General features: G+C 36.0%; 1 protein-coding gene across 2 annotated transcripts; it reads right to left on the bottom strand.

Moving 5' to 3' along the window:
- Positions 1-20,660: 20,660 nt before the first annotated feature.
- Positions 20,661-25,561, bottom strand: LOC131159443 (probable serine/threonine-protein kinase PBL1). 2 transcript variants are annotated; one of them, XM_058114355.1, is made up of 5 exons: positions 25,193-25,561; positions 23,415-24,078; positions 22,443-22,700; positions 21,972-22,091; positions 20,661-21,587 (listed from the first exon to the last, which is right to left on the bottom strand). In XM_058114355.1, the coding sequence occupies exons 2-5, from the start codon at positions 24,033-24,035 to the stop codon at positions 20,955-20,957; spliced, it is 1,632 nt and encodes a 543-aa protein (XP_057970338.1). In that variant the 5' UTR covers positions 24,036-24,078; positions 25,193-25,561; the 3' UTR covers positions 20,661-20,954. The 2 variants fall into 2 exon arrangements, with proteins under 2 accessions (XP_057970338.1, XP_057970339.1); XM_058114356.1 differs by having other exon boundaries at positions 23,415-24,081; positions 25,193-25,531.
- Between the last annotated feature and the right edge of the window lie 1,280 nt (positions 25,562-26,841).

Below are 26,841 nucleotides of genomic sequence, written 5' to 3'. Positions count from 1 at the left end.
TAATCACAAGCCACACGATACTAAAATACGTAATTTTTCGTAAATAAATAAATTGTATAATATTTAGAAATTTCCTAGCATAGCATATTTCCTTTACCTTAACTTCGAAAAGCCCCTACTGTACTTTAGCCCGACACTCGCAGGGCCTCCTACAAAACACCCTGAAACCAATATTTGTCAGAACTAAACATCAATATTTTCCTACCTACATTATTTCCTATAGCTGCCATGAGGCTAAAAAGTGGCTAAAAGGGCTTACCCTGAATTTGGGATGATTTCCAACTCTGATTTCCCGCGATCCACTCCAGTAGAAGCGTAGAGAACTCTGCCAGGAGCATCGTGGTAGCTTCGGATCGTCAATCCGGCGATTGGTGGGGCCGAAAATGAAGAGAGAAGGGAGAGAGAGACGTAGGAGAGAGAGAGAGAGAGAGAGCGGCGAGAGAAAATGAGAAATATCTCGGTTTCCCGCCTTTTATAGGGCCAGGTTCATCGACGAGCCCTTCACAAAATTCGTCGACGAGACCCTGTGTTCGTCGACAAAATTCAGAGCACCCCGAACCGTCTCTCGGTATTTTCTCGTTGACGAAACCCTGTGTTCATAGATGAAATTTTGAAGACCTTCGTCGACGAGACCCTGTGTTCGTCGACGAAGCCTGGCAAAATTATGAAATTATGATTATTTAATATTTTCTCCAAATTACAACGTCGTCGACGAACGCGAAGCGTTCATCGACAAAGTCTACGGCCTCCTTCTATTTCTATTTCTATTTTCTCTCCCTCTTATTATTAAAAACGCTATTATTCTTCGAGTCACTACATAAACAACCAGGTCAATTAGCACATGGCTGACCTTAACCTTTACACACAATCCTTACTAGGCTGGATTACCGCCCTCTCAAGCTATACCTGGAATACAATAGTATTTTCTCAATCAACTGGTACAGTGATTATGCTTTCATGTAAAGCAGGTGTGTACCCCATACGTGCAGTCACATACACATAAATGATATGAATATAATATAAGCTCAGTGATGCAAATAGTTGTGCTATCAACACTCAATATGGTATAATCAGTGAAATGTTCAAAAGTGTTCAATACAAGCAATATCTTGGAATTTAAGCAAAACACGGTTCAATAGCAAATCAATATTCCAAAGATATCAATCAAATATTCAAACTAGTTCAAGAAGATTTTCTTCAATGAAATAAGCACACTACTAGTTTGAAAATATTTTTCTTATTGAAAATATCTTTGCACAACAAAAATCAAAACTATTGGACACTTGCAATAACAATGCAAATATCCTAAGCTTACTAGTTTATCACAACACAAGACTTATAATATTAAAATCTGTGGGATAAACCTAAGCTAAACTCCCCAAAAATAATATCACAATCAAACACACAAATGGGAGTTTCTAGCAAAGTCTAGCAATCACAAGTACTCTAAATATGCTCTCACAATCTCAGAATGTATCAAGGAAATGAAAATTTGAGACTATTTGGACAAAGAGAGTATTTTCAAAAGAGAGAATTTTTGGCTAATGAAATTGCTAATCCTTCCAAATGAGCCTATATTTATAGGCAAGGGTAAAATTATAACCGTTTGGGATTCGTTGGGAATTCTTAGAAAAGTTTCAAATTGTTTAAACACAATTAACCCAACTTAACCCGTATTTACCTCAATTAAAAAAATTTTAACCCGACGAGGTTCGGTCGCTCGAACAGACACAATAATAAAAGCCTTTAAAATCAGTTCGGCCGCTTGAGTTATAGTTCGGTGGCCCGAATCAAAGTCAAAAACATTTCTTCATAAATTCGGATGCCTAGTCATAGGTTCGGTAGCCTAAACTCGTGTGTTCGGTTGCTCGGGGCTCAATTTGAACTAAATCCCTAGGTAGCCCGAGTTCATGAAATGTCCTTTTCAAGTGGTTCGAGCGCCCACAAACGGTATGCACAAATTTGGTCGGTCGCCTGATAGCCTAAGTCAAATGTTTACTTCTCAACAATTCGGGCGTGTGAGGAGTTTTGAACTCTTGGGGTTGGTCACCTAAGCTCTCTCAATTTCCCTAATAATATTCAATTGAAGTGCATTTTTAACACTCCTGTATTTTGTATGATATATGTGAGAGTGTTGGGACCTAGAGTCATACTATGGTCTTACTAAGCTTACTATATATCCTATATGCATGATATGTAGGTAAGTAATACATACCATATCCCTAGTTACTATTACAGACCCATATTACATTAATTGAATTGGCAATACAACTTAAAATCTTCAGGGTCTTCATGTTGCTTCAAGTGTCATTCCTTGAGATGCTCATCTAAGCCTACACAAACACTTGAAAACCATCAAATACCTAATTATTTGTCATTATCAAAATCGGGTGTGACCTATAAGGTCAACATTTTCCCCCTTTTTTGATGATGACAAATACATCATGTAAAAATTGGTATAACCTTAGAAGGCTCCCCCTAAAAATGTGCATTATGTAAAACTTTAAATAATTTTTCATTTAAGTTCAACTTCAACTCAACCCAATTTTCTAGTTAACCAAATTTTTTTTTTGCCCTTTTATTCATCCCCCCTTTTAGCAGCAGCAAAAAAGGCAATGGGTAAGAATCATTTGTATACAAGAGAAGTTTGAGAATTTTTAAAAATTTCGGCAACATGTCATTTGAAAATAAGACATTTCACAAAAATTCCTATATAAAAATGACCTGTTTGGAGTATTTAAGACCTAACTGTTTATCCACAACTAGGCAACTCAAACAATTCTAATATGATTAAGATATAAAATATAAGTGTAATCATCATCATGCAGTAAATATGAGAATTATGCATTGCAAAATATAATTAATTTCACAAAGTCTAAGCCAATAAAAGATATCAACAGTTATATTATTTGTTAGACTTTAAAAATTATTTGAAAGTTCCCCCTGAATTTATGCAAATTATGAAATATCTATGAGGCATCTCTACTATGCATGAGACCTAATTCACGTCTAATTTATATGAACCTATCTTATGGAAGTGGTTTAGTGAAAATGTCTGCCCATTGCTCATTAGTGCATACAAACTCAAGAGTCAATCCCTTTTCTGCACATGATCACGAAGGAAGTGATGTCTAATTTCAATGTGTTTAGTTCGTGAATGTGAGATAAGATTTTTAGAGATGTTGATTACATTAGTATTATGACATTTAATCGGTACTGTATTATAGTGCAATCCAAAATCCATAAGTTGTTGTTTCATATAAAGAGTTTGAGCACAACAACTTTCAGCAGCAATATATTCTATTTCGGCTGTGGATAAGACAACTGAATTTTGTCTCTTGGAGAACCAAGAAACGAGAGATTGTCCTAAATAGTGACAAGTGCCGCTGATACTCTTTCTATTAACTTTACTACCGGCAAAGTCAGCATCAGTATAACTTACAATTTTAAGGTAGTATGCTTAGGGTACCATAGTCCTAACTCTATAGTTCCAACTAGATACCTAAGGATTCGTTTAACTACTATTAGATGAGATTCCTTAGGAGCAACCTGAAACCTAGCACACATGCACACACTAAACATAATATCAGGCCTACTAGTAGTGAGATATAGAAGACTCCCAATCATGCCACGATATAATTTCACGTCAACAGGGATCCCTTGCTCATCTTTATCAAGTTTAATGGAAGAACTCACAGGAGTACCAAGAATTTTACAATCTTCCATATTAAATTTCTTTAGCAAGTCTCTGACATATTTAGGTTGACATATGAAAGTTCCATATTCATCTTGTTTTATTTGCAGCCCTAAAAAGAAACTAAGTTCACCCATCATGCTCATTTCAAATTCACTTTGCATGCATTTGGAAAACTTATTACACAATTCATCATTGGTTGCTTCAAAAATGATCTTGTCAACATAAATTTGAACTAGAAGTATATCATCAATTTTGGATTTGATGAAGGGTGTAGTGTCAATCTTGCCACGGGTAAACCCATTTTCTAGTAGAAAACCACTAAGTCTCTCATACCAAGTTCTAAGAGCTTGTTTCAATCCATATAAGGCTTTAGATAACCAGTAAACATGATCTGGATATTTATGATTTTCAAAATCAGGTGGTTGTTCTACATATACTTTTTCATTAATATAGCCATTTAGAAAAATGCTTTTAACATCCATTTGAAACAATTTAAAATTTTTAAAAGCGCCATAAGCAAGTAGCATACGAATGACTTCTAACCTAACAACAGAAGCATATGTTTCATCAAAGTCTATCCCCTCTTCTTGATTACAACTTTGGGCAACTAGTCTAGTCTTATTCCTAGTTATTACTCCATTCTCATTTTCTTATTTCTATATACCCATTTAGTTTCAATAATTGTATGATCATTAGGCCTATGAACCAGGGTCCACACTCTACTTCTTTCAAATTGATTAAGTTATTCTTGCATGGACATCACCCAAGACTCATCCTCTATGACTTCTTTAATATTTTTAGGTTCTTCTTGGGACAAAAAAGCAAAATGACTCACTAGGTTCTTCAAGGAAGATTTTGTGGCTACATTACGGGATGGTTCACCTATGATTTGATCTACATGATGGTTCTTAATGAATTTCCAATCTCTAGGAAACTCCTGAACTTCATTTTCATTGTCATTATCTTCAGATGATTTATCATTTACTTTTGAATTTTCACTTGCATTGTTTTCAATAGATAACTTGTCTAAACATTTTCTAATGTCAATGTCATCTTCATCATCTTTATTAGAAAATGAATTAGATTCATCAAACACGACATGGATAGATTCAATGACAGTCAATGTTCTTTTATTAAAAACCCTATATGCTTTACTATTAAGAGCATAGCTTAGGAAAATGCCTTCATAAGATTTAGAATCAAATTTCCCTAGATGTTCATTATCCCTAAGTACAAAGCATTTACAGCCAAAAACATGAAAATAGGAAATATTAGGTTTATGGTTGTTCCACAATTCATAACGAGTTTTATTAAGTGACAGTCTAATCAACACCCTATTCATGACATAACAAACAGTATTTATGGCCTCGGCTAAAAAATATTTAGGTAAGTTATGTTCATTCAGCATAGTTCTACCCATTTCTTGTAATAACCTATTCTTTCTTTCCACCACACCATTTTATTGAGGGGTCATATGTGCAGAAAAATTATGTGATATGCCCTCTAGGTCACAATAATTTTCTATGCCTTCATTTTTAAATTCAGTGCCTCTATCACTTCTTATATGGGTTATCTTATAGCCTTTTTCATTTTGAATTCTCCTACAAAACTTAGTAAACTGTTCACATGATTCATTTTTATGTAAGAGAAATAGCACCCATGTGAACCTAGAAAAGTCATCAACAAAGGCAAAAGCATATGATTTACCACCAAGACTTTGCACAGAATTAGGACCAAACAAATCCAAGTGAAGCATTTCAAGTGGTCTAGTGGTAGATATAAATTTCTTTTTCTTAAAATTAGATTTTGTTTGCTTACCCATTTGACATGCATCACAAATTTTATCTTTTACAAATGATGTTTTAGGCAAGCCTTTTACTAATTCTTTTCTCACTAGTTTTGACAATAAGTCCATGCTAGCACGTCCTAAGCGCCTATGCCATAACCAACTAGCTTCATTTATTGCTGAAAAACAAGTTACTTGTTGTGAAGCTAAGTTATCAAATGTGGTAGTGTATAATTTTTCATGGTGATCTGCACTAAAAAGAACTTTATGATCTGATTTACTTTCAATTATGCATTTATCATTTTCAAATGATACTTTATATCCTTATAACACAATTGACCTATGCTCAACAAATTATGTTTCAGCCCATCAACTAATAAAACATTATCAATAACAAGGGAAGGATCCTTACCAACCTTACCTACGCCGATGATGCGTCCCTTTGCGTTGTTGCCAAACGTCACATATCCTCCATCCTTGGGAATGATTGATGCAAATTTTGCCTTGTTGCCGGTCATGTGCCATGAGCATCCGCTATCCAGGCACCACCTGTCCTTGGAGGAAGACGATCTTAAACATACCTCATCACCGTGTGCCATTAAGCACAGATTAGCAACCTTTAAGTCACTGCGGTCTGATTCTGAGTCACTGCTGCTTAATTTATCCTATGAAGTGTCTGCCTTCATGGTTTTCTTCTTTTTTCTTAGCTTCCTTTTTCCGTAGTGGGCAGTCCGGCTTGATGTGCCCAACTTTGTTGCAGTTGTAACATGTGAGAGCATTTAATTTTTCTTTTCTTTTGCTAAACTCTCCATTCTCAGATGTAGACTCCGTATATCTTTTGTATGACTTTCTATTCTTCCTGAAGAATCTGCTAAATTTTCTAGTTAGCATGGCCATATCATCATCAGTGTTAGGTTCGCTACATTCACTAGATGTATTAGTGGAGGTTCTCAATGCAGTCACCTTTTTCGCCCTATTATGTTCATTGAGTCTCTCATTTATGGTTAATTCATACGTGATCAGGAAACCTATCAATTCATCTAGATTCATGGCCTTATGGTCTCTACCATCAGAAATGGCTGTAGCCTTAGTTTCCCAAACAGAAGGCAAGCCTCTAAGGATCTTTCTAATCATCTCATATGTAGGATAGGTCTTACCTAATGCATGCAGTGAGTTTATAATGTGTGTGAATCTAGTGTACATGTTCTAAATGGACTCACCTACATTCATCCTAAAGGCCTCATATTCACTAGTCAGCACATCTATCACACTATCTTTCACATCCCTAGTACCTTCATATGTGACTTCTAACTTATCCAAGATTTTTTTTACAGTAGTGTAATAACCCAGGGAAAAAATTAATTAATTAAAATTATTAATCAATTAATTAGTTAAACATTATTAAATTAATGTATTAAATAAACGAGTAAAAAGAAATAATATGAAAAAAAGTTAAGAGTAATTATTAATTAATTAATTAAATATTATTAAATTAATTAATTAATTAATTAAATAAAAAGAAATAGTAAAAAAAAATTGGAATAAAGATATATATATATATATATATATAAAAGATTTAATAATATAATAATATATATTAAATGTAATAGGATGGATTGGATTTCAATTTGAAATCCAATTCCATCTTCTTCTTCAGCGCCTCTCTGCATCTCTCTCAGTTTCCCTCTCTGTCTCCGTCTCACTCCTCTGTTATCCTTCTCTTTTTCACAATTTTGTCGGCCTAACGAGCGCCGATCAGAAAATGGAAGGTACTGTTGGGTTCCTAGCACCGCCACCGACATTTCTACTGGAGTGGATTTACTGTGGGAGCAGCGTAGACACCACTCCTGGGGAAAGGTATATTTCCTCTAAATCCTTAATTTTTCCTTAAATCTAACATTAAATCGACGATCAAGCAGCACCACGGGATCTTAGTCGTGATTGTCGTCATTTTGGTGTGAGTAAATTTTGAATTGGGGTTTTTTAGGCCCCACTCCAAAGTGAGAGTGAATTTTAGAAATTAGGTAAATTGGTTATATTTGAGGGTATAATTATTTATTAGAATTTATGGGCGTAGGAAATATTAAAATAATATTTTATTTATAGTTGATTTAATGGAATTAAGATTTTTGATTCAAGGCTCGGGTGAGTGTCGCAGGTATATTTTCGGGGTCCCTGTTGACGTAGTTCAAGAAATCAGGTAAGAGAAAAATATATATATTAAACCATAATTTTTATGAATTTAATAGAAAATGAATTGTGTTACATAGACATGTTTATGTCTCGGTATGAGTTTAAAATGCCAACCATTTAAATTATATTTTTCTGAGTTTAAGGCTATTTATTAGATATGTATATGTGAAAATGAACTGATAAAAGTGAGAAATATTTTCAGGATAATTATGTAAGAAATGGAAATTATATTTTTAGTATTTAAATGCTAAATGTGGGTTGACCTATTTTACAAGGCAATGTATGAATTTTATTGCTAAATTGTGTGGCATGAGTAAATGTAGTTTTGTGCAAATATATGTTAAATGTACGAGATGCAGGCTAAGTAAGTAAAACATTAAGAATGAAATAAGATATGAGTCATGCTACTTGTGTATGTTAATGCAACCATGTAAATGTATGACAACTGAAAAATGTTGGGTAAAACAGTTAAAAGATGTTGAGTAAAACAGTTGAAAGATGTTGGGTAAAATAGCTAAAACATGCTGAGTAAAACAGCTGAAAAATGTTAGGTAAAACAGCTAAAAAATGTTGAGTAAAACAGTTGAAAGATGTTGGGTAAAACAATTGAAAGATGCTGGGTAAAACAATTGAAAGATGTTGGGTAAAATAGCTGAAAGATGTTGGGTATGTAATGAAATGAAATGAAAATGGAAATGAATGAAACAAAAATGAAGTGTGAAATGTGAACAAGGTAAAATGGGAAAGAATCACTTAAAGTGAAATAAATGAAATGTTAAAGTTATGAACATGAACATAGGTGAATGGTTGAATAATGACAGAAAGAATAACGTATTATGATATTAGAAGTATCTATGCTCGTAGAACATGTTACGATTGGGTGGGGCATACTCTTCTCCTGAGGGCTTGCTGAGAAAGGCGAGTGCGCTAGTAACTTTAGATGTGGCAGTAACTGCATAACGTACTAGGGCAGAAGGAACCTACTTGTATGGGTGGATAGATTTCCCTATCCTTGGGACTTTCGCTGATAAACCATTGTTTGAACTGTGTGAGTACGAGATCAATCTAACACTAGAGGGTTTACTGAGTAAGGTGAGTGCCCTGATATGCTTCAGTAGTGACTTTCGGGTTGCCAAATGTATCAAAGCAGAGGGGTGCTACTTGTATGGGTGGGTAATCACCCCTATCCTTAGGTAATCTCGTGGGTCAAATCTTTTGCATGTGATTGATTAAATTCAGAGAATGATTCCAGAAATTATGTTAACAATTTTCAAATGTTAATTATTATGTTGTTATATAAACCCATGTTAGCCACACGCTGTTTTAATATATTGTTTCTTCCCTTAGTGAGATGTGTTTCACCCGAATATGAATTTATCTCTTCAGGATTTCCTCGAGATCGAGCTTAGAGAGCTCGAGATTTTATAGCATTTTTTGGAAATAGAAAGAGAAAAAGGTATATTTTTATGTTAATTTTGAGATGTATATTCTATGTTTTATGTTTTATGTATTGAAGTCTTCAGATATATGAATAGTTGTGAATACTGGTATTTGTGGATAATGTTTTGGAGACATGTATATATGTGAGTACAGGTGGTGAATAGTTAATTTGGAATATGAATAGGAATAGTAAACTCTGGTATTATATAATTGGAGATTATATTTACGTTTTTCGCTGCGTATATGATGTTAGTGTGTGAATTATCTGGTAAATGAATGGATTAGTAGCACTCCAGGCCCATGTAGAGGGTCGGGGCGTTATATATGGTATCAGAGTAAAGTGCAGCCGGAAGTATGATTAATTTCACATCGTTTGGATATGGAAATATTAGAGTATTAGGTTAGGGATGATTTATACCGAAATATAGGATTGAGTTGCGATAAGGATAAAGATGGGTAGATTAAGATACTGTTAGGAACTCTGAGTTCTATTTCGTAAGCTTGGGGGCATAAATCCCTTGATGGTTTTCTTTATTTTTCTGAAGAAGTAGTTAACTTCAGAAAATCATGATAAATCCAGCGATGGTGATGTTTCTGAGCAAAGAAATTAGAACTTGGAATTTGAACTCAAAGGTTAGGATGGTTGATTTAGGGAGAAAAATCTTTGAAGAAGAATAATTTAAGTGATGTGATTTAATGGTTTGTAGTCAAGTTGGGTATTTGATATTTAAATTGGAGTATATGGAAATGTGTGGTATGAGGTTGGTTAGTTGATTTCAGAGGTTATGGTATTAGGGTAAACCAGCAAGTACCTTTAGGTGGAGGTGAACTAGCACGAGTGTACTCGTTGATTTTCGATTGAGGCAGATGTTGTCAAAGGCGCAGATATGAGTTTATGATTAAGGTAATGATGATTTAATTTGGCTTTGGATGATTGAGAAGTTTATATGATGATTTTATTTCATTGTGGATAATGTAGGAATTCATTGGATAGATATTGGCATATGTGAGATGTGTTTAGTTATGAATTCTTGAACTGAGGAAATGATTGATTAGTTGGTAAAAATTTCGATGATGAAATTCTTTGAAGGAGGGAAGAATGTAATAACTCGAAAAAAAAATTAATTAACAAAATTAATTAATTAAAATTATTAATCAATTAATTATTTAAACATTATTAAATTAATGTATTAAATAAACAAGTAAAAAGAACTAGTACGAAAAAAAAGTTAAGAGTAATTATTAATTAATTAAACATTATTAAATTAGTTAAATAAATAAATAAATAAAAAGGAATAGTAAAAAAAATTTGGAATAAAGATATATATATATATATATGTTTATTATAATATATTTATATAAGTTAAAGTATATATATATATATATATATAATATTTAATAATATAATAATGTATATTAAATGTAATAGGATGGATTGGATTTCAATTTGAAATCCAATTCCATCTTCTGCATCTCTCTCAGTTTCCCTTTGTCTCCGTCTCACTCCTACGTCATCCTCCTCTCTCTCCTCAATTTTGTCGGCTTAACGAGTGCCGATTGGAAAACGGAAGGTGCTGTTGGGTTCCTAATTCTGTCACCGACATTTCTACTGGAGCGGATTTATCGTGGGAGCGGTGTAGGCACTACTCCTAAGGAAAGATATATTTCCTCTAAACCCTTAATTTCTCCTTAAATCTGTCGTTAAATCGACGATCAGGCACCACTACGGGGTCCTAGTCGTGATTGTCGTTATTTTGGCATGAGTAAATTTTCAATTGGGATTTTCTAGGCCCCACTCCAAAGTGAGAATGACATTTGAGAAATTAGGTAAATTGGTTATTTTTGAGAGTATAATTATTTATTAGAATTTATGAGCCTAAGAAATATTAAAATAATATTTTATTTATGGTTAATTTAATGTAATTAGGATTTTTTTTATTCAGGGCTCGGGTGAGTGCCGCAGGTATCTTTTCAGGGTCCCTATTGGTGTAGTTCAAGAAACCAGGTAAGGGAAATATATATATATATATATATATATATATATATTTAACCATAATTTTTATGAATTTAATGGAAAATGAATTGTGTTACATATACGCGTATATGTCTCGGTATGGGTTTAAAATGCCAACCATTTAAATTATGTTTTTCGAGTTTAGGGCTGTTTATTAGATATGTATATGTGAAAATGAACTGATGAAAGTGGAAAATATTTTCAGGATAATTATGTAAGAAATGAAAATTATATTTTCTGTATTTAAATGCTAAATGTGGGTTGGCCTATTTTACAAGGCAATGTATGAATTTTATTGTTAAATTGTATGACATGAGTAAATGTAAGTTTTGTGCAAATATATGTTAAATGTATGAGATGCAAGTTAAATAAGTAAAGCATTAAGAATGAAATATGATATGAACCATGTTGCTTGTGTATGTTAATGCAACCATGTAAATGTATGATAGCTAAAAAATGTTGGGTAAAATAACTGAAAGATGTTGGGTAAAACAACTGAAAGATGTTGAGTATGTAATGAAATGAAATGAAAATGGAAATGAATGAAACGAAAATGAAGTGTGAAATGTAAACAATGTAAAATGGGAAAGAGTCACTTAAAGCGGAATAAAATGAAATGTTAAAGTTATGAACATGAACATAGGTGAATGATTGAATAATGACAGAAAGAATAATGTATTATGATATTAGAAGTATCTATGCTCGTAGAACATGTTACGATTAGGCGGGGCATACTCTTCGCTTGAGGGCTTGCTGAGAAAGCGAGTGCGCTAGTGACTTCAGATGTAGCAGTAGCTGCATAACGTACTAGGGCAGATGGAACTTACTTGTATGGGCGGATAGATTTCCCTATCCTTGGGACTTTCGCTGATAAACCATTGTTTGAACTGTGTGAGTACGAGATCAATCTAACACTAGAGGGCTTACTGAGTAAGGTGAGTACCCTGATATGCTTCAGTAGTGACCTTCGGGTTGTCAAATGTATCAGAGCAGAGCTGCTACTTGTATGGGCAGGTAATCACCCCTATCCTTGGGTAATCTCGTGAGTTAAATCTTTTGCATGTGATTGATTAAATTCAGAGAATGATTCCAGAAATTATGTTAACGATTTTCAAATGTTAATTATTATGTTGTTATATAAACTCATGTTAGCCACACACTGTTTTAATATATTATTTCTTTCCTTCTTGAGATATGTCTCACCCGAATATGAATTTATATTTTCAGAATTTCCTCGAGATCGAGCTTAGAGAGTTCGAAGTTTTATAACATTTTTTGGAAATAGAAAGAGAAAAAGGTATATTTTTATGTTAATTTTGAGATGTATATTCTATGTTTTATGTATTGAAGTCTTCAAATAGATGAATAGTTGTGAATACTGGTATTTGTGGATAATGTTTTGGAGACATGTATATATGTGAGTACAGGTGGTGAATAGTTAATTTGGAATATGAATAGGAATAGTAAACTCTGATATTATATAATTAGAGATTATATTTATGTTTTCCGTTGCATACATGATATTAGTCTGTGGATTACCAGGTAAATGAATGGATTAGTAGCACTCCAGGCCCACGAAGAGGGTCGGGGCGTTACAAGACCACAATATAGAATGTTCATAGCAATGGTCGTCAAACTAACAACTTTCATATCATCATCATTATACTCTTCCTTAGTTTTAGGAACTCTAATTGTACCCTTTGTTTTCATAGGAACATAATTTCCCTTAGAGATGATTCTCCACACCTTCTAATCTGTATTTTAAAGGTATTTCGCATCCTATGTTTCTAGAAGGTGTAATTAAAACCACTGAAAATCGGAGGTCGTGTGGAAGATATCCCCTCAGGGAAAGGGGTCATGGAGCTATGAGCCATATAAGATCTTTTGCAAAATAACTATGAGTCTATGCTACATGGCTCTGATACCAAATGTTAGCTTTACCGTGATCCCAAGAGGGGAGGGGGGGTGAATTGGTATTTTTAAAATTAATGCCCTAGGTCAGTATCCTAACAACAGTATATTCACAACCCTAAAGTTAATCTAGTGCAAGTAAAATAAATCAATTGTAATATGTAGCAGAAATTAAATAACACAATTTAATAAACTAAACATGCACTAGAAAGTAGTAAAGAGAAGTGACACGCAGAAGTGTTATCGAGGTTCGGAAAATTGCCTACGTCCCCGCCTTGGCTAATAAGAACAAGGATTACCACTATAATGCTCACTTAAACGGGTGGATCGGCACCAAAACAACCAAGTCAATTAGCACAGGGCTGACCTTAACCTTTACACACAATCCTTACCGGGCTGGATTAACGCCCTCTCAGGCCACGCCTGGAATACAATAGTATTTTCTCAATCAACTAGTACAATGATTATGCTTTCATGTAAAGCAGATATGTACCCAATACGCACAGTCACATACACAACAATGATATGGATATAGTGTAAGCTTAGTGATGCAAATAGTTGTGCTATCAACACTTAATATGGTATAATCAGTGAAATGTTCAAGAGTGTTCAATACAAGCAATATCTTGGAATTTAAGCAAAGCATAATTTAATAGCAAATCAATATTCCAAAGATATCAATAAGATATTCAAACTAGTTTAAGAAGATTTTCCTCAATGAAATAAGCACACTACTAGTTTGAAAATATTTTCCTTGTTGAAAATATCTTTGCATAACAAAAAGCAAAGCTATTGGACACTTGCAATAACAATGCAAATATCCTAAGCTTACTAGTTTATCCCAACGCAAGATTTATAATATTAAAATCTGTGAGATAAACCTAAGCTAAGCTCCCCAAAAATAATATCAAAATCAAACACACAAATGGGAAATGAAAATATGCTCTCACAATCTCAGAATGTATTAAGGAAATGAAAATTTGAGAGTACTTGGACAAAGAGAGTGTTTTCAAAAGAGAGAATTTTTGACTAATGAAATTACTAATTAATTGCTAATCCTTACAAATGAGCCTATATTTATAGGAAAGGGTAAAATTATAACCGTTTGGGACTTGTTGGGAATTCCTAGAAAAGTTTCAAATTGTTTAAACACAACTAACCCAACTTAACTTATATTTACCTCAATTAAAAAAATTTTAATCTAGCGAGGTTTAGGTGGCTGAACCGTGGTTTGGTCGCCCGAATAGACACAATAATGCCTTTAAAATTAATTCGGCAGCCCGAGTTATAGTTCAATGGCCCGAATCAAAGTCAGAAACATTTCTTCGTAAATTCGGGTGTCGGGTCATAGGTTCAGTAGCCCGAACTCGTGTGTTTGGTCGCGTGGGGCTCAATTTGAACTAAATCCCTTGGTAGCTCGAGTTAGTGAAATGTCCTTTTCAGGTGGTTCGGGTGCCCATAGACGGTATGCAAAAATTTGGTCGGTCGCCTAAGAGCCTAAGTCAACTGTTGACTTCTCAACAGTTCAAGTGCTCGAGGAGTTTTGAACTCTTGGGGTCGGTCGCCCGAGCTCTCTCAATTTCCCTAATAATATTCAATTTAAGTGCATTTTTAACACTCCTGTATTTTGTATGATATATGTGAGGGTGTTGGGACCTAGAGTCATACTATAGTCTTACTAAGCTTACCATATATCCTATATGCATGATATGCAGGTAAGTAATACAGACCATATCCTTAGTTACTATTACAGACTTATATTACATTAATTGAATTGACAATACAACTTAAAATCTTCAGGGTCTTCATGTTACTTCAAGTGTCATTCCTTGAGATGCTCATCAAAGCCTGCACAAATACTTGAAAACCATCAAATACCTAAGTATTTGTCATTATCAAAATCGGGTGTGACCTTATAAGGTCAACATTATGCTCGTCGACGAGGACGCTGTCTCGTCGACCAAGCTGGCCGGGTCAACTAAGTTGTAAATATCTATTTCATTGCTTAATGGAGAAGAAACTTAAAATCCTCTCTCTCTCTCTCTAGAACTCGAACAAACTCTCTCTATCTCTAAGATTCAGGTTATCTGTTACTTGAATCGACGTTCGACGTTACTACGTGGATTAAGGGAGGAATCTCTACGATTATAGCGGATCGAATCTTCGTTTTGAGGATTCTCGGGTTTTGCCCTGAAATCAAGGTAAGCGTCCGATTTCATTTTTAGTTTGGTAGATATGTAGTAGATAGGAATATATTGAAGTTATGTTCTTCGATTCTTAGGTTTTGGGAACTTGGTTTGCTATTTTGGAGCTGTTTAGTTTGTGTTTTGGTTTTCAGGGAAAAGTAAGGGGTTTCTGTTTATATCAGTTATTTTTGTAATCTGAATTGGTAAAACTATGATTTACGATTCTACGGATGTTTTGATTACATATTTGGGAAAATCTATTGGGTGAAATGACGGGATTTTCGAGTTATAGTTTTTGGGAAAATTAAGGGTTTCAGGTATCATCTCTGTTTCTGTTGGAAAACTATATATTTGGTTAAACTGTAATATAGAGATGATCGTACCTTTGATTAATTTAAATTGTATTTTCGAAATATCTGATATAAGATTGTTTGTTTACCCAAATAAGTGTGGAATGAGCTAATATATTGAATGATATGTTTTGTAGAAAAGCGTGCCGATTAACTACCGTAGGCTGTGAGTAATTGAAATGAGATATAGGAACATGAGTTCCAAAATGTTCCAGGTTTTGTAATGCCGAGTCGGGAAAAAATTGAAGGCCTAGGACAATCGAAGCGTGCTAGTTAACAACTGAAGGCTGAGATATGAGGTGTGCCGGAATAATACCGTAGGCGGCCGAGTCGATTAACTATCATAGGCTCAGATATCCGGCTTGAGGCCGAGGGTGTGAAATACCACCTATGATTTTGGTTGGTCACCGAAGGGTATGAGTTTGTACCATGTTTGCACCGGTTGAACGCTATGAGGCTTAGGCTACGCCAGGTTACCAGGGGGTTTCGTGTCGTACGACCGGTTTAGGCCGAAGAGTGTGACGACACTAGACCGAGGTGTTTTGTGAGATGTATACTGGAGCTGTATTGTGAAAATACTAGAATTGTGAAATGTTTATGTTTTACTGTTGAAATAACACTCATGTATCCACACATTGATATAACATGTTTCTCCCTTATTGAGAGGTGTCTCACCCCTATCATACAAATGTTTTTCAGGTCCTTCGAGTAGTCGACCCTAGCATTCTAGCGTTTTAGGAGCTTCGGTGTTGGTTAGCACTGTCTAGGTACTTGTGTAAGTACTAAACCGTGGCCGGGGTGTCATTTTGAGTTATGTGGATACCCGGGGATTATGTTTTGTATTATGGGACTAGATCTTGATGTTTTATAGACTTTGGTATGGTGTTATGAATGTATTAGGTTAAATTATTCCGCTGCGTATATACATTGTGTATGTCACGATGTACAGGGTATATGCGAACCCTACGGGGTTAGACCCTTATATTGTGTAGTATCATGGATGGTTGTATGATACAGGGACATGTTAGGTTCCTAAATCACACCCTGGGTCCCATTTTCGGGTTCGGGGCATGACAACTTGATATAAGAGCTAACCAAGTTGTTAGGTCTTGTGGACTTAGTTAGGCGTGATTTTGTGAACATACTAGAGTATAGAATGTAGGGAATGGGTAGAGTAGGTCGAGGGTTGTCTTGTAGCTAGATAGGGACCCATTGACGGTGTTCTGTATTTTTCCTGGAATGACAATTTCAGTAAAATCACGGCAAACCATTGATGGTTTTGTGTTTGTGCGGTAGGGCAGACCTGGACCTGAGAGTCTAGAAGTTAATATGATTATTCTACAATAATTGTGTTAATTGTGCTATGATATAGGAATGCTAATATATTCCTATACTATTTTCAGAATGGAGCCCAATGATAGCAACTGGGATAGTAGCTCGGAAGGGACTGCGAGTGAAGGGTCTCCTTCCATGCCTCGGGGTTTGACTAGGCATATTATGCGAGAAATCGGGCGAATTGTTAGGGGAAGGGAGCTTCCACCTATAGCTTCGGGTTGCACCGTTGAGAAGTTCACCCGCATGCATCCTCCGATGTTTACCGAGGGATCCAACTCGATTGTAGCAGAGAACTGGGTGCAGAAGGCAAAACAGATACTGAAAGTTTTGCACTGCACCGATAAGTAGAAGGTTCTCTATGCTACGTTTTAGCTGACAAGAGAAGCTGAGAGGTGGTGGATGGCGGTGAGTCTTCTTGAGGAGCAAAGAACTGATTCATCAGGGATGATGTGGGGTCATTTTAAGGAGATATTTTTTGAGAGATACTTCTCGACTTCCGTCCGTGACGCAAAGGCAGACGAATTCTTGAGTTTGACTCAAGGGACCCTAACAGTGCAGAGTTACGCAACTAGATACATTGAGTTGTCTTGCTTTGCGTCGCGTATAATCTCGAAAAAGTACGAAAAGGCTCAAAGGTTCAAGAAGGGCTTGAGGAAGGACATCCGTAGGCTAGTAGGAATGCTACAGATTCGGGAGTTTCTTGTTCAGGTGGATAAAACTGCCCTAGTTGAGGCTAGTCTCCGAAAGGATGAGGTGGCACAGGATCAGAAGAAGAGGTCGGTACCTTTTGGTTCTTAGACTGGTTCCCGTTAGGGGCGGTGGAAGAAAAGGAACTATGGTTCGGGCAATTGTTAGAATACGGAACTGCAGGGTCCACAGGGGGACCAATCTCATGAGCATTGTGCTAGGTGCTACAAATGGCATGATGGTGAATGCCAGCAATTTACGAGTAACTGTTATAACTGTGGCAAATCAGGCCATAAAGCCCAAGACTGTCGTACTCAGATGACTCGTACGCCTACACCGAGTCAGAACCGGGAAAATAACCAGGTGCCTCAGAGAAACACAGCTCAGACGAGGGTGTACTCGCTTACTCTAGCCGATGCAGAGCATGCTAGCAATGTGGTGATAGGTACTATGTTACTGCTTTTAAATAAAGCTGTTGTTTTATGCAATTTAGGAGCAAGCCACTCTTTTATATTCTGCAAATTTTGTGAAACTGTGTGGGGCTGAAACCCAAGTGATGGATGAAGGGTTGTCTGTGGTTACACCGTCTGGGAGTGTAGTGATCTGCAAGAAGATGTTAAGGAACTGCCCAAGGTAATTTAGGGAAGGTCGCTACCAGCAAATTTGGTATTGTATAACATGTTCGGCTTTGATGTTATACTGTGGATGAATTGATTATCTTCCAGTTTTGATGTGATTGACTGTCATAGGAAAGTGGTGGTATTCATACCTCTTGGGGAAATGGAGTATGAGTTCGTAGGATCGTGTGTACGTTCGACACCATAGATTCTGTAGGCAATGCAGGCGAGAAGGTTACTCTTGGACGGTTGTTAGGGGTACCTAGATCGTGTGAAGGAACCACCTCAGGATGATCTGAAACTCGAAGATATCTGAGTGGAGAAAAAAAAATGAAAAGAGAGAGTGGAAGAGCGTGGAGAGAGAGAGAGAGAGAGAGAGAGAGAGAGAGAGAGAGAGAGAGAGAGCGTTTGGAGGGGGTTTTGTGAATCTTTATTATATTATATTATATAATATTAATATATCATTATATTTTATTATTAAATCAATAAAAAATTATTAATTAGTTAATTAATTTAAATTGTTTTTATCACACTTACTCACATATTATTTTTGGGGTCATTACATCATCTAAGAGTGCATTTTAGAGCTTCAATTTGTACTCATCTGTTTTTGTAGAAGCATATCTTTGTACGTAAAAATTATTATCTTAGTATTCCAAGCGTGGCCTGAAGAGGAATACACCGTCCTGTAAGGTGTCCCGGTTTGGCTCTAACCTGGTTAGGTGAGTTGAGGAGACTCTGCCTCGTAAGGAGAAATCGGTTGTGACTCAACCTTATAATTGAACTGAGGTGACTCCGCCTCATAAGGAGAATTGGTTGTAACTCAATCCCATAATTGAGTTGAGGAGATTCCGCCTCGTAAGGAGTATTGTAAACAGCGTCTCTTCGTCCGGTTAAGTGAACAAATAGTGGAATCCTTTTGCTGGTTAACTTGAGGCGAAGACGTAGACACAATTGGTCGAACCTCAATAAAAATAATTGTGTTATTCTCTTCCCTATAGTCTTTACTTTCTAGCACTTGTATATCTATATTTAAACTGTTAAGTATGATTTAAATATTCGCATATCTCAAAATATGTGAAATTGGTAATTGCTTAGATAGACCATAGGTTATGAAATACTGACTATGATTTTAAATTGAACACGCCTAACTTAGGAATTTTTTTTTAAATATCCAGTTCAACCCCCTCTTGGGAATACACCATTCACATCACATACAACTTACATTGAATTTTCAATTTTCAATTTTCAAAGTCTTTTCTTGCGTTTGAACTTGAAGAGCAACCCTTCCCCACTCCTCATATAATTAAAAGAAAGAAAGAAAGAAAGAAATAAACAAACAAAGGAAGATACGAATGAAATACAAAATACGAAAAAATAAGAGACCAAATTCTATCTTGATGTTCCAAAGCTATGCATATAAGAAGATTTACACTACATTTAGTTTGCGAAATCAAATGAGATAAGAATGGAATGAAATGAAAAGAAAATTTGGATGACAATTGTAACAAAATCAAGTGATAAATTCAATTCAATTCTATCGATCCCATTCCATTTCCACATACCAAATGTTCAGTCTAATAATTTATAAACTATATACTAGGGATACATAACTTATGCAATCAAATAACTTTAAAATTTTAAAATATTTTTATAACTCTCCCATGATGTCGATTACCATTTTTCTTATCCAAATAACTTTTCTTTTTTAAAAAACCTCCACCATAATGTGGTATCTCAAGCAATATACTCTTCATTTAAGCATGATGTGAGTCACAAAGCTTGAAATTTGACAACATAATTAGGTAATTTGAAGAAAAGGAATGTGAAACTTAAGATTGCTTCTTGCAAAGCCAACAAAAAATGTACCCAATTACCTAAAAGTGTACATAAACATTGGAGTACAAAATTATTAACATTTCCAAAGCAAATATACATCTTGAATCCAACATAATACTCTTAAACCCAACACTACCAATCGCTCAAGTCTGAAATACCGAGTCTATTTCGTGATGTAATGTTTATAAAGTTGCAAAAAGGCTAGTAATTCCATAAATTAAACTCATACATGCATCCAAACTCGTGCAAAAGATCACATTCTTTTTTTTTTTTTTGGTGTGGGTAGAGAAGGTCAAGGGCAAACCATGGTTGTTGTGTTGGGTAGAAAGTAGGGGGGCAAATCATTGATGTTGGACTCCATACAACAATTTTCAAGTTTCATTTTTCTTCAAGAATGGCAGGCTGGCAGCCAACCAAGAAGAGGATAAGGATGGGCACCTTCTTCCTTAATTAAGGAATCAATTCTTCTAAGTAGGTTGCAGGATACATCAAGTTAGATAGACAAAGAGTCTGTAGCTCAATACCTCACAAGTCAATAACGCTCCTTTCAAAGCCATTGCGCCTTTCGGTGCAAAAAATGACAATACACACAAACACACACATTGTTTCTTTAGAATTTGGATAGGATGTACTTGATTTCAACAGGAGGTGGCTTTTTCCTTGGTGCTTTGGTATTCTTCTAAGGGTAGGAAGAACATTACAATCTATAGAAAGTTGCATAAGCCCAGCCAAATCGAGGCCTGCACTCTTCTTTTATATCTACAAAACAGCATCCATTCCCTTGTACCTTTATGAGGGATGGAATGGCGGAAGAACCACATCTTTATCTTCTATATATCATGTAAAATCACCATTAAAAGGGCAAAGAAAAAAAATGAAAAAATGCTTACTATGAACATTCAAAATCCCTCGACGCTAGTTTTTCGAAAGCTGGCTGATGATGATTTCCGACTTTCCTGCCGCTCAAGTTCCTCCAAAGAGAGGGTGGAGGAACAAGCGCGAGGAGGTAGGGCCAAGGGCAATGTCTGCCTCCTTGTAGGAGAAACAGATGGTCGGGTTTTTGATGGAGGTGACGGAGAGAAACTCAGCCTGGGTGTCGGAGTAATGATCCCGTTAAGGCTAGGGGATCTTGAAATCTGTTTTCCAGCAATTGCCGCAGGCTCTTGTAGTGGAAATCTGCAGGAATATTTCATGTCCTGTACAATTTTGAGATGCTCTACAATGGTTCTCATGGTAGGCCTCTCGAGGGGGTCAGTTTGCAGGCATCTCTGAGCTATGTCAGCCAGTGCCCGAGCAGCTTTTGCAGGAAAACGGCCCTTCAACTGAGGATCCATGATAAGTGACAGCCGGCTGTCATCAGACAGGAAAGGTCGGCTCCATTTGACCAAGTTCCTCTCTTCCTTGGGATGGCGGCTGTCGAGATTCCTCCGACCAGTTAGGAGTTCAAGAAGAACAATCCCAAAACTCCAAACATTGCTCTTGGGCGTGAGCAATCCTCTTTCAAGTGTCTCCACCGAGAGATTCGCCAAAGCCTGAAGGATAAAACATTCAAAAAAATATTAAGGTTTGCAAATACCAAATGGTTCACAAATTTGATTGAAAAGTTTAGCAGTCCAAGACAGCAGCCAGAAATGGCAAACAGGTCAACACAAGTTAGGATGGGTGTTCATGGCTGACTTATGCTTATTATGTACAGTATGGGCAGACACAAACCCAGACACCGCCGATGGAATAAGATAAAAGATGTTAATGAGTAAAGATTTGGTTATTGAACAGGTTTTCATCATCCAGGATGAAAATGATGTATAGAACACAAGAAGTCTTAGTAGTAATAATGGTTCACAAACAAGAAAAGTATCTTACAGTTGGAATTAGAAGGCTTGCTACTATTTGTTAAACTTGATATGAGTACTTACAACTGAACTATTGGAAATCTCTGTCTCAGGAATGTGGCCAACACATCCATACCCTGAAAGCTTCGCACTAAAATCCTTGTCAATCTGTATGTTGGCAGTTGAAAATTCGTTGTACATTGCCTGTAAATACAACAGGAGCTTTGAGTAAAAGCAGATTGATGTTATTATTGTACACTATTGAACTATCTGGAGATTTTCTGACTGAAAAGTACAGAAAAATGGATCTCCGATCAACTTTTTTTGCCCAAGAAAAATAAAAATAGAATAGGGAAAACATCCTTCCATACTCCAACATGCATTGTCATATCTATTTACTAGCAATTTCAAATACATATAAAACTAGTACAATGCAATAAGCCATCACCCGATGACATTATGATTCTAGGAACTACAGGAATAATGACTGCAAGGGGCATAATGTATTGCAGAAAGCAGTTTGAATCATCGTCAAAAACAAATAAACCCAATTACCTGGAATGGCCCTTCTTCATGCAAGAATGTAAGACCTTGTGCAGCACATAAAGCAATTTTCATTCTTGTATTCCAATCTATTGGGGGACCATCTGATCTTCCATACAAAAGCCGGTCTAAGCTTCCATGAAAGAGCCTCTCGTAAACCAACATCCTCTGTTCTGAACCCTCGCGTGCATGGAAACCAAGCAATTTGCAAAGGTTGGGATGTTGCAAAGATTCAAGAGTGTTCACCTCACTTATGAATTCCCTTACACCCTGGAACAAAATCAACATGATAAGACTATTTATCAATGTGCTCATCATTTTCAGGTCTCTCAAAACAAAATCAGATGAGCAAGATTTTGGAAATCTATAATTAGGACTTTCATCACGTCCCCCCCTCTGCTGCAACCAAGCAGAATTTTTGTATAAAATAGAATCTCCTATGTTTCTAATATATAGACAGATCCAATCCTCTAAATTTCTCTACTGCAACAATGCAATTATGCACTCATACCCAGAATAAAGAGGGAAAGGATGGGGAGCAAACAAAAAAGGTGCTTAGGCACCACCCAATGACACCTGTTGAATGCTGAAATCTCCTTCATCCATTCAGTATTTCCAAAGTTTAACACTTAGATGGTCACTAAGCAAATACCTAAAAGATACCTAGATTTCTTATTCTAATTATTTTTCCAATCTAAGAGCATAAAAAAATTTTAATAACTATGTTTCTTACAGACACAGTATTTCTTACAAGTTCCAGGAGAATCAAAAAAGATAAAGGGAAAAAAAAATTCAAGAACGAAATGGCCCCAAAAATATGGAAAGTTACTAAGATACTACATCAACGACAAAGTAATGCAACCAAACCTCCAAGGTCTTCCAAACAAATAACCATTTTCACTCAACAACTTTTGTAAGGCAAAGGGCAAAAAAATAATACAGATATTGTCAGTACATCCAAATAAACAGACACTCATATGTTACCTGAGTGGATGGATGAAGCCGAGTAACAGTGGCCTGAAGCCTTTTTGAACCTGAAGCATCATCCCCAAAGGAAGCCTTATAAATCATAGATGAAAGACCTTCTGACATCCATCGATCTGGGGAGAAATTGTGGCAGGCAGCCGCAATCTCTTCATAGGAGAAGCTCCGGAGTGATCCCAAAGGTGGTAGTGGTAGTGGTCCAGAAGCAAAGAGAGGGCCACTGGCATTCCCAGCCTTAAAACTTCCCATGGCCTTCAATATAGTAGTATTCTGGGGTGATGGAAGAGGAAGAGGTTGCGGGCTCGGGGGCCTCTGCTCCTTGACCCGATGCCTAGTTTCTTCCTGTTCATCACATTCAACTGATGCAAGGGCATCTTGCTCTGCAGCATCAAGGCTCGAAGGAGCCGACAATGCCCGTGTTCTACTGTATAGAACTTTGTCAACAGGTTGCGTGGGTTTACCTCTGTTTCGAAAACTTGGGGGTGCTGATTGCAGTGAGCGACCCTGAATTTGAGGTTCAGGCAGTGTAGTGGGCAAAGTCTCTTGAGGTTTGACACGCTTAATGTAAGTACCCTGCTCTGGCCTCTTCTTCTTACTCTTCAAAACTGGGAAACAACCCATCTTGTGTTCTAAATTCCAGAAAGTAACAAGGTTTTATTTGTTCCTGCTAACACAAACGTGCAAAGAACACACATCATTGGAAACCCAAAACATGATATGAACACAGACCTTTATCAGTTCCAAGCTTACAGCAAATGACTCAATCTTGAAATTTTAGCATGATCATCTCACCACAGCAAGAGAAAATCAAAGAAAACCATTTTCACAAATCAGTACATCTAAATGGTTCGGAGCAAAATGCTATTTCAGCAGCTAAAAACGTAATGATAATGATATCCACCAACCACCACATGGTTTACGACAACTGCCTAAAAATCAAACTAAGACTAACTACACTTTTAAAAAAAAAAATTTGATTTCTGTCGGTGAATATTATAGTAGAAAACATGATGTTACCTGTGACGACAGATGCAGTGACAGATCTCATTAGAATAGAATTTGACCAACTTTAGCTTAGGGTTTCAGTTTTCCAATTAGAATTAGAAATTTTGAGTACTTTATTTGTATCTATTCATTGCTTCAAAATGCATTCTTCATTAAAATCAATGAAAACCCACATAGTCAGATCTCTCTCATCTAACCTCAACCTTAAAATACAGATTCAGCAGCTTCTACTAGGCATTACAAGAGTGATCTCATGAAGTAATGAAGATGATGATAATTCAAAGAATATATATATATCATCAACGTGCCAAATTTTAATTAACCTTTTTGACACTACTCAAAATAAGTAAATAAATAAATAATGCACTGGCTTCAAATTCCTATCAACTGCATGCCCATTAATGCACCAACATGACAAAATAGCGATGAATTAGCACGCAACCAAGTTACCAACTGGTAGTGGGCGAAAATCCCAGATCCATAAAAACACAAATTTCACAGAATCGTTAAGATTTGGATATTGCAATAAACAAAGATCTACCAGTAAGTTCGTTGAATCACCACAAAAGGCCAAGTCCCATTTTAGCAAATGAAGAAGCAAAAAGCAACAACCATTCAACCAAAATTGGAGCAAAAATTTACGAAAAAGAAAAAGAAAAAACTCGAGTTTCCTGAGAAAATTCGCAACCCAAACTTTCCCAAATCTGTTCGAGAAAATCTCAGAGCAATTACGAAAAGGGGGAGGAGGAAGAGAAAGAAACAGAAGTTGGTACCTGAAACAAACACAAGCTCTGCAAAATCCAGCAATCTCCGAGCTCCAAACAAGGTGTCGATATTGGCTTGGCCAGACACGGACATCAAACGGCGAAATTGAAGAACTAGAAGAAAAGAACCCCCAGGAAGTCAAAGAAAGCCAGTGGGAAAGGTAGGAAAGAATTTTCATAGGCTGAGAAAAGTAGGCAAAGGGGGAGAGATGAGATGGGACTCCCTGTCTCTCTCCCTCTCGCTCGCCCTGTTCCTCTGTTTGTTTCTCTCTCTACAGGGCAGGGAAAGGAGGTGAAGCAGCAGCACTAGTCAAACCTAGCAATACCCAGATTTAATAATTTAATGGCAAAAGTATCATTATCCTTCACAAAAACAAATAGCTTTCTCATTCCCATTTTCCATTTATACCCCCACCATTCATCTCATCTCCAAAAATGCCGCTCCCACTCTCTTTGCATTTGGCAAGTGAACTCCCCCTTGTGAAATGACTCTAAATACCCTTTTCTTCATCTATATCATTTTCCCTATTCTAGATTCATTGCTTTTTCTTTTTTTCTTTTTAGGCATCACTTGCCTAACACAAATGACATTATTTAAGTTCAAAATTTTAAAAATTATAATTTTTTTTGTGCCTGTCAATAATTTTACAAAATATATATACGTTTGTGGTTCCTAATGTTACATGCTTGATTTTTCGGAGATTTATTTTTTTGATGACTATCTGTCTTTTAAATATTCATTTTTAAAATATTATGACTTAAAATGAAAATTTAAAATAATCATAATTTTTTTAAATTAATAGTAAATTATTTGACGTGGAGTTCAAATATTAATTTTCACTTGGGTTTATTTTATTTTTTCATAATGAGGTGAGAAGGATATTTTCGTCATTTGGGAGGCAGCTAGCAGAGGTGCAGGATGCAAAATGAGGGAAAGCCCATGGGTAAAATGGTAAATGGGGGTAGGGTAACCTCGATTTTCAAAGAAGAGGGCCTCGATGGATGTGACCGTCCAGTCAAAGCTGGAAAATATAATTTAATTTATAAAAGGCAAAGAAGGAAGAGAGGGCAGAGGCACTGTCCCTCTCTCTCTCTCTCTCTCTCCTGTGCGGTCAAAGAGACCCATCAAAGTGGGTCTTTGACTCTAAACGTGTTCCGTTGGATTTGCGCGTGCAGAAGGGGATCGACGGTCAGCATCTAATCATGCCTCGACAAACCCCCGTGGATCCCACCTCGCCCCATCAACGCTTTGTCCTTTATGGGACGAGGAATGGTGCTTGTCGCACCACGTATGTGCTGGAGGGCCGTGGGCCCACTCTTCTCCCCTCCATTTATTATTTAATTTAATTTATTATATATATAAAATCCTAAAAGTGAAGGGAATTTGTTTATTAGCTGTTGCCCTTCTGCCTTTTGGGAGGAAATAAATGAGGGCTCGTTTGGACCATTTATGTACAAATATTTTTTTATCAATATATATATATATATATATATATATATAAATAATTTACGATTATTTATTACAATTATTTTTTTAATTAAATAATTTTTTAAAATTCATTTATTTTGAATAAAATAATTTGAATATAAATGAAAGATTACTTATTGTCTATAAAAGTACTTTTTTCGAAAAGTATTTATTTTTTAAAATATTTTAA

Source organism: Malania oleifera, chromosome 7 (genome assembly GCF_029873635.1).
Source record: "Malania oleifera isolate guangnan ecotype guangnan chromosome 7, ASM2987363v1, whole genome shotgun sequence".
NCBI classification, from domain to species: Eukaryota; Viridiplantae; Streptophyta; class Magnoliopsida; order Santalales; family Ximeniaceae; genus Malania; species Malania oleifera.
This window is presented reverse-complemented; position numbering and strand designations above follow the sequence as displayed.

Coding starts and splice junctions, on each gene's coding strand:
- LOC131159443 (XM_058114355.1), bottom strand. CDS start 24,035: ATGGGTTGTTTCCCAGTTTTGAAGAGTAAGAAGAAGAGGCCAGAGCAG. Junction 22,092..22,442: donor ATGAAGAAGGGCCATTCCAG/GTAATTGGGTTT, acceptor TTGTATTTACAG/GCAATGTACAACGAATTTTC. Junction 21,588..21,971: donor AGATTTCCAATAGTTCAGTT/GTAAGTACTCAT, acceptor TTTATCCTTCAG/GCTTTGGCGAATCTCTCGGT.